The sequence below is a fragment of the Osmerus mordax genome, chromosome 2, assembly GCF_038355195.1.
Source record: "Osmerus mordax isolate fOsmMor3 chromosome 2, fOsmMor3.pri, whole genome shotgun sequence".
Lineage (NCBI taxonomy): Eukaryota > Metazoa > Chordata > Actinopteri > Osmeriformes > Osmeridae > Osmerus > Osmerus mordax.
The window spans coordinates 21716130-21730383 of NC_090051.1; the positions used below are offsets into that span (position 1 = coordinate 21716130).

At 42.9% G+C, this 14254-nt stretch overlaps 2 protein-coding genes across 2 annotated transcripts; one reads left to right on the top strand and one right to left on the bottom strand.

Moving 5' to 3' along the window:
- Positions 1-1831: 1831 nt before the first annotated feature.
- Positions 1832-9537, top strand: LOC136958565 (guanylate-binding protein 1-like). Its single transcript, XM_067252566.1, has 9 exons — positions 1832-2003; positions 4069-4196; positions 4372-4481; positions 6427-6641; positions 6989-7231; positions 7397-7677; positions 7794-8006; positions 8183-8285; positions 8531-9537. The coding sequence occupies exons 1-9, from the start codon at positions 1832-1834 to the stop codon at positions 8866-8868; spliced, it is 1803 nt and encodes a 600-aa protein (XP_067108667.1). The 3' UTR covers positions 8869-9537.
- Positions 9538-9610: 73 nt separating this feature from the next.
- LOC136958572 (hemopexin-like) lies at positions 9611-13547 on the bottom strand. The gene is made up of 10 exons (XM_067252579.1): positions 13474-13547; positions 13168-13190; positions 12920-13033; positions 12571-12728; positions 12098-12251; positions 11638-11850; positions 11332-11427; positions 11008-11138; positions 10723-10867; positions 9611-10428 (listed from the first exon to the last, which is right to left on the bottom strand). Exons 1-10 carry the CDS (start codon positions 13530-13532, stop codon positions 10196-10198), a joined length of 1326 nt encoding a protein of 441 aa, XP_067108680.1. The 5' UTR covers positions 13533-13547; the 3' UTR covers positions 9611-10195.
- Between the last annotated feature and the right edge of the window lie 707 nt (positions 13548-14254).

A 14254-nucleotide genomic window follows, 5' to 3' on the forward strand; every position in this document is an offset into this window, starting at 1 on the left:
GGTGTTTCTGTACTCAGGTCTGGTATATGAAGAGCCGTTTCTGTACTCAGGCCTGGTATATGAAGAGGTGTTTCTGTACTCAGGTCTGGTACATGAAGAAGTGTTTCTGTACTCAGGTCTGGTACATGAAGAGACGTTTCTGTACTCAGGTCTGGTACATGAAGAGGTGTTTCTGTACTCAGGTCTGGTACATGAAGAGGTGTTTCTGTACTCAGGTCTGGTATATGAAGAGCCGTTTCTGTACTCAGGCCTGGTATATGAAGAGGTGTTTCTGTACTCAGGTCTGGTATATGAAGAGCCGTTTCTGTACTCAGGCCTGGTATATGAAGAGGTGTTTCTGTACTCAGGTCTGGTATATGAAGAGGTGTTTCTGTACTCAGGTCTGGTACATGAAGAGACGTTTCTGTACTCAAGTCTGGTACATGAAGAGGTGTTTCTGTACTCAGGTCTGGTACATGAAGAGACGTTTCTGTACTCAAGTCTGGTACATGAAGCGACCAGCTTCTCAAGATCCAGTAGGAGATGCTGTTATTATGAGAAATATCCCAAGTTACAGAGAACTGAGCATGATTATATTCATGAGGGACAGAAATACATGCATAAAGAGCGTTTTATTCATTTCAGATTTGTATTGAGTTATATGTAGTTCTATCTATACTTTGTTACCATCACAATTTAATAAACTTCTATTAATATTATCTAGGAAAAACACAAAGCTAAGTTACTTTCTAAAAGACATTCGCTGGAGTTCCATGACTGCAAGTTAAACTGCATTTCCTTAATCATTAAATAGTTTCTACAGAACACAGAGGTTGGCAACACAAAATATGTTTTCACTCGACCTATGATTAGCATTCCTGTATTTCCAGTCTATATATAACCCAATAGAGCACTAAAATGCGTGAATAAATGAAAATGAAAGTGTTCTGGATCGACGGGAGTTTCGGTACTTTCTTCAGTGTTTACCCAGCGTAATAAACAGAAGATGGCATCACTCTAACCAGGGGCGATTCTAGGATCAGACCTTTAGGGGGGCTCAGCCCCCAATGAGAATGTGACTTGTGTTCTTAATCTGCGCCATGAAATTAACTACCTACTTCTTCTCCTTTGGTTTTACTGACAGACTACCAACATTAATCTGCGCCAAGAAATTCACTACCTACTTCTTTTCCTTTGGTTTTACTGGCAGACTACCAACATTAAAGGTGCATGGCGACACTGGATATTAAACCTGTTTAAAGCCCTTTGAACCTGTAATTGTTTGTCATCTGCCAATAACAGACACGTTTGCAAACTCTTATGTTAGAGCACTAAAACTTATTTAAGATTATAATAATTCATAATAATTACATTTTTTACTTTATTATTATTTTTTTTAGGGGTGCTGAGATGAAATGTAGGTGTGCTTGAGCACTCCTAAAAAGAGTCTAAAATTGCCACTGACTCTAACTATGATTAGCATTCCTGTATTTCCAGTCTATATCTAACCCTATCCAATAGAGCACTAACATGTTTGAATGAATGAAAATGAAAGTGTTCTGGATCGAGTTTCTGTAGCTACTTCAGTGTTACCCAGCGTTTCATATCACGGCAGTAGAATATATTTTGTTGCACACAGCTTCAGACGTCTTAAGAGAAGTCTTCTACCAAATTCAGTTGCCTCACTCGCCTGTACGAAAAGTTTTCAACCTAACGTGTGATTAGCCAAGCTTACATATTTGTCGTTTTGATTAAGCTACTTGGATTTTTTTCGTGATTTTGAGAGATAAACCACTTATACTAACAGCTATTCCGGACCTAATTCGGTTCTCATTGATACAGTATTTAAGCAATGGATTCACCAATGTGCCTCATCGACAACGTGGATGGTGTGCTTCGACCTGTCCCAGATGCCATCGACCACCTTATGAAGATCCGTCAGCGCGTCGTCGTAGTGTCGGTGGTCGGGTTGTACCGCACGGGCAAGTCTTACCTCATGAACAAGCTGGCTGGCAGGAATGACGGTGAGTAAATCAAGCAGAGTGCAGACCAAGTAATTAAAACAAAAAAATAAACAGTGGTGGAAGTAACAAATTACAAATTGGCCTACTCATGTTACTGTGGGCTAATTAAGTTGTTTTTTTCGGGTACTGTAGGCCTACTTAAATAGCCTACAAATACAATTAGGCTACAAATTAAGCTACGTAATAATCTACTTTACTACTTTTAAAATCACAATTCGTTACTGAGTAGCCTAGCGTACAATTTGAATTAATTTTCAAACATTTCTCCAGCATTTCAGTAACCAATAAAGATATAAGATCGTAAATGAACCAGTTATTTGGACCGAAAAAAAGTCCCTGCTGCACCAGATTTCAGAGAGAGTTTATTGTAGTAATTGCACAGTTAATTTATGAACAGAACTGAAGGTTTGGAGAAGCAAACCACCACATGATGGAAATTAATGACAGCCACCATGAAGTCATTGAAAATGACAAAGAAATACAATCTGAGTGCCCCTGGCCGAGTGCCCCTGGCCGCACCTGGAGGAGTTGTTCACGCTACGGAGTGAGGAAAGGTGCAGGGGCGGATCTAGAGATTTTCATTCGGGGTGGCAATGCGGTGGCAGTAGGAAGTTGTTGGGTGGCCTCCTGGAGGTGAATCCAAACCCAAAGTAGGGGGGTACGGTACACTCTACGATAAATGATTAGGCTATAACATTGTAGTTTAAATTAAACACTAATATTAATATTATTTATTGAAATGTTATGTAATGTACTTTTTTAAGTTTTTATTTAGGGGCGGAAGATTGGGGTGGCAGCTGGCACCCCTTGCCACCCCTTAGATCCGCCACTGGAAAGGTGACAGCATGCTAATTAGTAGGCATATGTGTCGTTCGTGAACGATTCGTTCATTTTGAACTGACTCCGGAGTAACGAGAACAAATCACTCAAAAAGTGATTAGTTCATTTTCTCGCGGCTGCGCATCAGGAGTTGCATAGGCTCAGTCGAGGAAACTAAAATTATTCGGTCATCTCCTGACTGTGTTTTCGGGTATGAGTCTTCGGATCCTTTTTCACGTGACCTGCATAGGTTTTGTAGAGGAAACAGATAGCCTACCTCATTCTCTTTCGCGTGACTGCTATGTTTAGTATAGTAAGACGTGAATGATAATGGTTGGTGTGCGATGTGGTGATCTGCTAACCGAGTCTTTGGATAATTTTTCACGTGATCTCAAGACATACGCTTCGAAAAGAAAATAGAAAGAATTCTTTTTCATCATTCACTTTCGCGTGACTGCTAGGTTTAGCAGTAGCCTAAGATGTGAATGATAGGCCTATTCGTTATTTGATTACAGGTTACATCAATCTTTGATTTGATTACAGGTTTTGTTATTTTGGTCATTTTTGCAACTTTTGTTTAACTCTACTTACAGTTCAGTGCGGTGTAATTGTGTGGTGTGATAATTAAATGCTAGTGTGATAAGGATGCTTTGTATTTAATGCGGGAATTTATATTCATTTTATCCCCCCCCCCCCCCCCCCGCACTTTACCATTAATCAATAAGGTACATTTTGTTGTTGTTGAAAGTAAGTATTTTCTCAATGGATCTCCGATTGTTTTTAGAAAATTCTTTAACTATCACCAACTAAAAATTAACTAGTACTCTGAGTAGTTTTTGAGGAGAGTATTTTGTAATTTTACTCTTAGGTACTTTTTTTAACACCTGTACTTTTACTTGTAATTGAGTATTATCAGAGCAATGTAACGGTACTTGTATTTAAGTACACATTTTCAGTACTCTTTACACCACTGAAAATAAAATACAAAAACACTGTCATATGTCAGGTATAATAATGTAAGAGAAACTCTCAGTTGCATATGGAAGGCTGGAGGCAAGGAGTCCAATCTGGGCAAACCGGTCAGTACACTATGAGCGTGGTTACAGAATAGTAGGCCTATTGTATGTACCCATGAGCAATTCACTTTTAGTTGTACAAGTTCAAATGTATTAAAGTACATTTAATTTGCCTAGGTTTGTTTTAATTGTCTATATTTAGATATTTTTCTAAATTATTGTAATTTCAGGATTTGCCCTGGGATCCACCATACAGTCCAAGACTAAGGGCATCTGGATGTGGTGTATGCCTCATCCTAAACAAGCTGACCACACTCTGGTGCTGCTGGACACAGAGGGACTAGGGGACGTAGAGAAGGTGAGGGGGGGAAATTGACTATTTCCTCTCTCTAGTCATCCCTACATTAGAAAATGGTGCTACACTGACTGAACCACTGTGCAACATAGTTAATACAAAAATAATTAAAAAACTAAATATTACCTTAGACAGACCACTATGTGGGGCTCTAATACTGAATGCATTTTTGTCTCAGGGAGATTCCAAGAACGATGCCTGGATTTTCTCCCTGGCTATTCTGCTCAGCAGCACTCTGGTCTATAACAGTCGAGGGACCATAGACAACCAGGCTGTGGAGAACCTCCAGTATCCTTCCAGTTTATAAACATGATATGGTCTGCTTTGGAAACTCCCTTGGGTGGTTGGTTTGATGAAGAGGAAACAGATGTTTTTCCCTTCATAATGAAACTGAAATAATAATCTTGTACACAATGGGCCTCATTCACCAATATCTTCCCTTGTTATTTCTTACATTTGTTCTTAAGAAAGTTCCTAAGAAAAGTCTACGTGTGATTCATGACATGTTCCTAAACAGCAGAATTGTTCGCAGGTGTGGTCTTAGAATGATGAATCCCAATATTTCGTAAGTTGAAAGCTCGTGCCCTTTGCTCCTATTTAGCATAGGTAAACGCCCCGTTAATTCCCATAAAAGGGCATGAGATGGCAGGGCCGTGTGCACACTCAGAGAAATGTCGAAAAGACATGGTAAAGATGGTGGAGGCCACGACTCCAAAAGAAAGAAAAACTTTTGTAATTCTAAAGTGGAGGTAATGCTCCAAGAAGTTAGAGAAAAACGACACATCATATTTAGTAGCGTCAGTGGTGGATACAAAGCAGTAAATACGACAATTGTGTGGTGTAGTCCTAGTCAGTGGCGAAAATCTGCTATCAATTTGGGGGGGGACAATTATGACATTTTCTCAAGAGCAATTCCTGAAGGGGACACCAAAATTACTGCTGAAACACACCTACATTGTAATAATATATGTTAAATGTATATTATTAATATTATTTAAATGTCCTTATGTTTACAGTGATTTTTTTGGGGAGACAAATCCTATTTTTCACAGGATGGGGGGGTCGTGTCCTCCCTGTCCCCCCCAGGATTTCCGCCTATGGTCCTAGTGTGCGGAATAGGCCTACTTTAAGCCTATTGTAGCGTCATGCGAAGGGCTGACTAGAGCAGGCAAGAGTGAGGCAGTGCAACAGGGTGGGAAGGACCACGCAAAAACAGGTTCCACAAGAAGAGGGCACTTTATTTTCCAGGAGCAGACCAAAAACACCACTCAAGCAGGTTCCTGAGACAGACAACAAAAATCCACAAAAGTTAAACAAAAATGACTTTCCCCTTCAAAGCCGTCCTTCACTCACCCAACAGGGCTTAGTATGCCACCTGCTTCTCTCTGGTCCAAACTAACCAGCCGTGTGGCCTTTGTCTCTCTGGTTTCTTCCCCTGCTCTTCCCCCCCCCCCCCCCCTTTTATAGTCCTAACTTAATTAGGTGGCTCACACATCTACACCTGTCCACTTGGTGAGGGATTCTGGGAGATGTAGTGTGGGCCATTGTCACCATTTTGGGGTGTTGCCACCTCTCTGGTCCAGGGATGTAACATCCCTCCACTACCTGTCCCCTGGTGATGTCACACTATAAATACCTTTATCAGTCACTTATTATTGGATGGCAAGGTTCCCCGTTAACATAATTGATATGAATTGAGGCAAAGCAAGGCTAGTTTATTTATATAGGCCTAGCACAATTCATACACGATGGCAATTCAAAGTGCTTTACAAATGAGCAGAAGTGTAAGTGTAGTGTGTATTTATTAAAACAAACAAACATATAATTGTGTGTAAAATAATGAAAATTATTAGTTGCAAAATTATAAAGGAGAGAAATATTCAATTTTTAATTAGAATGGACGAAAACGGTATAACTACTTATTTTGCACAAACATGTCAGCTCTCAATTGTGTGTAAGAATTGTGTGCTCTTGGGTGTGCGTAAATTCTGTTCTTACCGAAGAACAAATCCCAAATAAGAAAACATTGGTGAATGCCAGAATCTTCGTGAAAACTGGATAAGTGGGATTTAAGAACACATTTGTTCTTACCAAGTCCGACTGAAACTGATCCTAATGTCCACTGCTGACAAAGGTCAGGTCCATGGGGGAACTAGTGTACACTAGTGTACATATTTTACAACATTGCCTATTCCTTGAACATTCCTTGTTCTTATCCTTATCCAGATGCCAGATATGTGACTGAGCTGTCGGACAGAATCAAGGTGAAGTCCCCTAGCCATGCTTCATCCAGTGAGGAGGAGGAGGAGGAGGGGGGGGATGCCCAGTTTTTCCAGTTCTTTCCTAACTTTGTCTGGGCAGTCAGAGATTTCACTCTAAACCTCAATATTGATGGTAAAGAGGTGACTGCAGACAGGTATCTGGAGCACTCTCTGCAACTCAAGAAAGGTATTCATTACGGGTTGAGGTGATATAAATTATGTCATATTATTGTTGAGTACCTTTGTGTGTTAAGTACCTTTGCCAAGTGCTGTATATCATTTATTTTAATCATGTTAACATTTACATTTATTCATTTAGCAGATGCTTTTATCCAAAGCGACTTCCAAGAGAGAGCTTTACAAAAGAGTATAGGTCATAACAACGAGATAGCCCCAAAACATTGCGAGTAGCCAAACATCAAGCATACATTGTGAAAAGCAAATAAGTGCTGATGGGGAGAACCATTAGAGCATGTAGTTAAACAAATTACAAATTAAACAAATTAAACATGCTGGTTACCCAACTTCTCACAGGTAAGGGCAAGACGACCACTAACTACAACCTCCCGCGAGAGTGCATCCGCAACTACTTCCCCACACGCAAGTGTTTTGTGTTCCTGCCCCCTACTTCCTATGAACACATGTCCGGACTGGAGTCCATAGATGAGAAGAAACTCTACCAAGGCTTCAGGGAGACCACAGACACTTTCTGCAACTACATTTTCCAGATGAGCCGTGTGAAAACTGTCAAAGGGGGCGTAGAAGTTACTGGAAGAAGTAAGTCAGATAAGCTAGCTACTACAACTCAACATACATAGTCAATAGAAAATCCAATCAGTTGAGCTGCTCTGAGATAAATAATGCAATACACATTTCATGATTAATTCTTACTGATTTGCCTATGGGAATCAGTCAGTCTGAAGTACAGGTCAATGCTTGCAGGGCTTGGCCACTTGGTCAAAATGTACGTAGAGACCATCTCCCAGGGCGGAGTTCCCTGTCTGGAGAACGTGGTGCTGGCCGTGGCCCAGATAGAGAACCAGGCAGCGGTGGAGGAGGGGCTGAAGCTGTACCAGAGCTGCATGGAGCCGCTGAAGACCCGGTTCCCAGTGGACATGGACCAGATGTCAGATCAACACCAACGTGCTGACCAGCAGGCCACCCAAGAGTTCATGAACCATTCCTTCAAAGATGAAAATGGGGAATACTTGAAAACCCTGGGGGTAAGAGTTTGATTGGTACACATTTGACGCTCTAGACAGATGACACCAGCATCGAGAATTTACAGCCATAGAACATAATCCGTTTTTCAAAATGTTGCTCATCTGACATTTTCCAGAATGGTATTAAAAAGCACTATGAGGAACTTCTAACCCAAAATGAAGAAGCCTCAGAGAAGAGGTGTCAGGATCTGCTGAGGGATCTCTCCGCTCCGGTCGCACAGAAGATCCAGGACGGGTTCTTTGCCATACCCGGTGGCTACCAGCTTTACTGTGATCTCCACGACAACTTGGTGGCATTGTATCGTTCCACACCCAACAAAGGAATCCGGGTAAGAATGGGAATCCCTGTGCGAAAATTGTGATGAAGCGATACCTTAAACTCTCCTTTGTGATATGCTTCATAGGAACTTGAGCTAATCACCGTTTATCATGGGACTGTACCACAATATTTACTCAGATTTCTAAATGATCGTTAAAGCAGCATGCTCCTGTCTGGTCTCTGCAGGCTGAGGAGGTTCTGGAGCGGTTCCTGAATGAGAAGAATGTTGAGTCCAACTCCATCTTACAAGCTGACCAGAAACTTACTGACAGCGAGAAGAGGATCCATGGTAAGACCTTTGCCGCTGAGTTTGGGGCCACAACAAGGAAGTTTCCAAACCAAACCAAAGTTTAATTCTCAATCTGAAACTAGCCTGCATAGGGACTGTCTTCCAATGATCTGATCATTGGGAATGACGTGGGCAAAATTAGTGTTTCAGCGTTAAATGTTATAGTTTTGTTTTATGCTGTGTTCTACATTAACAACCGCAGTTGCGATGGTCAACGTAAATGTTTTCTTTCTGGATTCCACCAGCGGAGAAGGAGAGAGCTGCTTTGCTGGAGCAGGAGAAGAAAGCTGCAGAGGAGAAACATGAAGAGATGGTGCTCAAAATGGAGGACGATCGCTGGAGCCATGAGGACAAGATGTGGAGGATGGAGGAGAAAATGAAGGAGGAATTTAGGCAACAGCAGGAAGAGTTAAACAGGGCTCTAGATCATAAAATGAAGTTGCATGAGGCTCTTCTGGAGCAGGGTTACAAGGAGAAGGCTGACTTGATGAGGATGGAGATAGAGTGTGATCAGCAGATAAAGTATATGAGAAAGGAAATTGATTACTTGAAAAGTCGCCAATCTGACTGTATTATTGCCTAAAAACCATTCAGAAGGTTCACCAATGTCTCCCGGGGAAGAGCAAGTACCGCATAAACCAAGGCCTTACCTGGGGGCCCGGATTCGATTCCACCCTGGGCAGTTCCCTGCATCTCTTTCCCGTCTCTCTTCCTGCCTCTTCTGTCACTGTCTGTTAAATAAATATAACACACAATGTATTTTAAAAATCTATTGAATGAGACTGCTATTGATATATCATGTGTTTTCTGCCAATATAAGGCAAGTACACCCTTTGTTTGTTGAGGTTTGTGGGGCTCCTCCGTCATATGAGGAAGATTTTCACCTGCTCCTCTGTCTCATCAGAAGAGGACTAGAGAGGCTCCCCATCGTGACACTATGAAATACATACAGTATATATTAGTTCTTACTACATTTTGTGAGTTTTTTTTTGTCATTTGAATTTTTACCTAAAGCCAACTGAAAAGAGGAAATGTTTTCATGCATACAGTATATTTGTGTTCCAATGATTTAAAGGATTCAGTTATACTTCAGGCTCTCCCAGAGTATATCTGCAACACTGAACAAAAACCTCAGCAACGGACATCAAAATAAAAATGTAAAAGTCAATTCAGTTTGAAAATTTGTTTATTAGAATACCTGCAACTGTGTACTGCCCATTGGGTAGAAAAAACAGCCTCAAATAAACCAACTGTAAGCAGAGTCTCTGTAATTACGCAACATTTCATGATGACAGAAACTCAAATGACCAGTTCAGACGAGGGTGTTCATTGTTGCCATTTCAGCTTTATTGTGTAACACGGCGCACAATGCAGCAGAGATATAAGACTAGAAGCCATTTTAGACTCTCCATGTGGTTCAATACATCATCTACTAAAAAGACCACACAAACCCAATCACTAGAACCCTGCAGAGCATTCCATAAGACAAGCACTCTAGAACCCTGCAGAGCATTCCATAAGACAAGCACTCTAGAACCCTGCAGAGCATTCCATGAGACAAGCACTCTAGAACCCTGCAGAGCATTCCATGAGACAAGCACTCTAGAACCCTGCAGAGCATTCCATGAGACAAGCACTCTAGAACCCTGCAGAGCATTCCATGAGACAAGCACTCTAGAACCCTGCAGAGCATTCCATGAGAGTGGCAGAGGCAGGAGACCCAGAAACAGTATGATGGAGGAATGAGACAGATCACAGAGGTAACAGAGCATAAGATGAGCTCTACTGCAGGTTTTAGGCACAGCATTTCTCGTATGTGAACACCAGTGTGCATGTGTTGAAAGAAACGTGATAGACTGTGACACTAAGACCCGTTTCCATGATAGGTTTGTTGTTGTTGTGGAAGCCAGCTAGTGGTCACAGCCAAACAGCTCCAGGGAAACCCTGTGCTGTTCCGGAAGGGCCCGGGCCATGAGCATGACCTTGACGCTCTCAAAGTGGTAGTAGTGGTTGCCCACGATGATCTTGATGCCGTCAGGACCGCACATGCTGGCGTTGACCTTCTTGAAGAGGGTGAAAGGGAGGCCCTCTTCCACAGGAACACGGACTCGAAGCCTCAGGTCTATGTCGTAGACGGTTTGACCTGATAGGAGCAAGAGGATAGTCATCAGGAAGCAGCAAGAGGGCTTAGAAGACCCGGTGGTGATTCAGGTCATGTTTACATATCATCGTTATATAAATAACTCTCATTGCTCCGGATAGCAGTTCTATGTACCTACAATGTCGCTATAATAGATATTGCGGCGTGGTGACATGGCAATTAATGTAACGTTAATGTAAAGTGCTCCCCACTCTCTTTTGCGATTGCTCTTCTGCTATTGCAGCTGGTTGTACCAGAGCTGGTCTTGGTATCTGCCAGTCGGTCTGTTCCAGTTACCTTTGACGATGTGGGCGATGTGATCCTCGCAGATGAAGGCAGCGTCCACGGGACCCTCCAGTCCCAGCTCCTCCACAAGGGGTTTGGGGTACCCCTCCAGAAGGGTGTGGGGCTCCCCGACTTTGTACAGGTACACCATCTTATCCTACACGCACAGGACTCTGTTCAGCGACGCGTGCATGTGTTTGTGTGCTTGCGCATATGAGTGCTTGCAGGAGTGTGTGTGCCTGTGTACCCGTGTGAAAGCATGACACGTGCATGACACGTGTGTATCAGAAAACTCACCTTGATCATGTAGAGTTTGTCCATGTATGAGAAGACAGCGTCCACCTCGCTGTGCAGCTCCTTGAAGGCCTTCTCGATGCTTTCAGAGTGCAGCTTGTCATTTCCTACATCCTGACGCAGATAATGGTGGCCTGAGAGGGTCAAACAGCATAGAAGTTACATGTTTTCTTTATAGACCATGTAGGCTAGTACGCTGCAAGAATCACTGCAGAAACCAACATTTTGAAATGTTCCTCCTGTTTAGGTAAGGAAAAGTTACAATTTAGATAAGGAAATGTAACAATTCTGCAGGTGAAGATTGACCACCCACACACGGACACCCACCCCTGAAGGCGTAGACGTTTCCTGCATCGTCTGATGTGATGGCATCCAGGTGAGCTCTGCTGCAGCGCTCTCTGTCAGCGTGGTCGGCACCGTCAGCTGAAAACACACAGACGGAACCATTTACGTCACCTGCCTCGTCTGATTGGTTAAGAGTCTTTTATATGTTTCTGACTTCCTAAATCGTCTCTGGTTGTTGGATTAGTCTTCGTGTCTTACTTTCCGAATCTCTCCTGTCGCTGAAACTCTTTTACACACACAAACACACACACACAAGAACACACACACAGCCTTCTTTTAGCCACTCACCAAACTTGGAGCACCTCATGAAGTAGTCGCGAGCCTCCTTGGGGTACCTCCCATGCACCTCGCCGGTCTTGGGGTCGAACTTGGAGAACTGGTGTCCGTGGAAACAGTAGTAGTGATCCATGAAGCGAAAGGCAGAGGTGCAGTTGGGCATACCCTTGAACTCCTTCTCATCCACCGCCTGGGTCCTCACGTTGAAGTGGTAGATGTCATCATCTGGGTAGATATATATAAATATGTATATTATATATATTTATATACACACAGGAAACAAAACTTTACAACTCTATGACCTGCTCATGAAACCAGCTAAATATTTGTATAAAAAAATCCCTAAAACTAAGTTAAACAGTAAATAAAAGGTTCTGTTATACAGTTGGATGTAGGCTATAGAGTTACTGAGATTTTACGGGACACATTTTACAACCGTCGCTTTTTCCCCCTCCATTTGTCCGAGACGTACCCTTGAAGAAGATGACGGAGTCCTCGTCACACTCGGGCTTGGGGCACACCACCGCAGCATCCAGGTGGTCGGGGATGCCAGGGAACACCGCTGAGATGTCCTTGGGATATCCCTCCTCCAGTTTGTGCTGGTAGTAGCTGAACACCTTGTTGTCCTGTACGGCAGCAGAAGGTGAGAGGCATGAGAAGCTGATGTTGCCCCGATAAGGTTTTTGTCAAATACTTTTCGAAAGGACGGGCTGAGTCGTACCCCTCTTCAAATTCAACCCTAGAAATATATCAAACCTTTCATGAAATGGGATGTCAGATCAAAACACATTTTATTTGCAACGACAGCCCTTTTTTCAGCGGGCTTCACAGATGCCCACCACCGACCAGTCAAAACCCTCAAGAAAACCACTGACACGAGCAGTTCACTTACAAGCGATGTACTCAGATGTTAGCAGCAGGATGTAAGCAGCAAGAGGGCCTCACCAAGAAGAAGAACATATGGTTGTGCTGGGTCTTGTTGTCCTCGTAGTGCATGCGAAACGCCGCATCCACGTGGCCCAGGTGGTGAAAGTCATCCAGCTCGGCAAACGATGCGTTCGCCAGCTCAGCTTTGCCACGGAAACCCTTGAACAGATGGCCAGCTGGCACAGGATAGAGACATGGGCTTAGAGCATCTCCCTAGTATAGCTCAACTAGACCAAGCAAGTTTCTACTATCAAAAATATTATTTTGGCCCTGAACACAGACGAGTAAATCGCGAAACCGGTGACAAGACGGAATCGGATTAAGCCCTTGTAAATGAATGAGATTTCAGGTCCAGCGTGTAGCCTACCCTTAAAGAAGTAGGGGACTCCCTCCTCGTTCACAGCTGCAGCGTCCATCTCTATGCCTTCACAGCGGTCGAGGACAGCCGCATGTTCAGCATGATTGTGTTTCTTAGGTTCACCTGATAAAAACATTTAGAGGACTTAAATAAGGACTTAAAAGGACTAAAAGGACTTAAAGTAAAACATAATTAAAAACACAACTAGAACTATTTTAGCCACAAACCAGCCATGTACCAAGGGTAGACCTACTCACCTCCATGACCGGGTTCATGATGTCTGAAATAAAAACATCATGAACATCAAAAACAGTCTGATCTGTTATCACAAGAATGGAGTTATCTGTGGTACATGCAGTATGGAGCTACAGTAGTCTCAGTAGAATCAAAATCTCCCTACACATTGAACTGCAGTAGCCACATGCTCAGGTTTTGCATGTACACATGACCAGTTGCGCACCTCAAATTAATTGAGATCTATCTAAGGTTGGAGCCCATCGACTTTCGATGGGCACTATTAAAGAAGATGGCAGTGACTGCATCAGGGGGATGTGTCTACTTACGGAGCGGCGAGGCAGAGAGCCCAGGTCAGGCCCAGACACAGAGTCTGGAGGAGCAGCATGGTGGACGGGTCTCTGGGTCTAGGAGGCCTGGAGAGCTGAGCTGGATACAGGGTGTGATGACTGGGTCTGGATCAAACATTTTATACACACACCGAGGTGGGACGTCACATCTGCATCAGGTGTGGGGGAGGGGAGGGTGGGTGGGTGGGTGGGTGGGAAGGGGGGTGGGGCAGAGCCAACAGACACCCACAAAACAATAAACAGTGGAGTGGTGGTCAAGGTGAAACTTGTTTAGAAGAATTTAACTCTCCTTTCACCGAGAGAATAAAATCAATATCTTTGTAAATTGCTGACCAAAGCACGTATCGAGTTGGCAGGAAATGTGAAAACCATATTAAAAAGTATTTCCTTTATTATACTAATCTTAAAAACGCTTTTCTGCTTCATGTAGACATGTTGATGCTCATGTTGAAGCATCACACGAAACTAAGAAAGATGAAATTATAGAACAGGTCGGCCATATTTTCCTTGTTATGTACATATGTTAAAGAGAGGATAAGAGGATTGGATACAGTGCTGTCTAATTTTGCATTGGGGGAAAATCATTGTGTTGTAAATGTATTGGAGAGGCTTCTAGAAGATCGACAGGGAGTGAGTGAGGTCAGGTCTGCAACCAGGACCTAGCAAGGTAAATGACACGGTGCTGAGGTAAAAATAAATACTAAACTCTGCCCATTGTACTTTAATACCCCTTTATATCAATGTTACATAACTAAGATTA

What these genes read in the sequence shown, in the direction of transcription:
- LOC136958565 (XM_067252566.1), top strand. Translation starts at nt 1,832, where the DNA reads ATGGATTCACCAATGTGCCTCATCGACAACGTGGATGGTGTGCTTCGA. An exon ending in CAGGCTGTGGAGAACCTCCA is followed by an intron (nt 4,482 to 6,426) that starts GTATCCTTCCAG and finishes TCCAGATGCCAG; the next exon opens with ATATGTGACTGAGCTGTCGG. An exon ending in CTCTCTGCAACTCAAGAAAG is followed by an intron (nt 6,642 to 6,988) that starts GTATTCATTACG and finishes AACTTCTCACAG; the next exon opens with GTAAGGGCAAGACGACCACT.
- LOC136958572 (XM_067252579.1), bottom strand. Translation starts at nt 13,532, where the DNA reads ATGCTGCTCCTCCAGACTCTGTGTCTGGGCCTGACCTGGGCTCTCTGC. An exon ending in TCATGAACCCGGTCATGGAG is followed by an intron (nt 13,034 to 13,167) that starts GTGAGTAGGTCT and finishes TGTTTTTATCAG; the next exon opens with GTGAACCTAAGAAACACAAT. An exon ending in CATGAGGTGCTCCAAGTTTG is followed by an intron (nt 11,428 to 11,637) that starts GTGAGTGGCTAA and finishes GTGTGTTTTCAG; the next exon opens with CTGACGGTGCCGACCACGCT.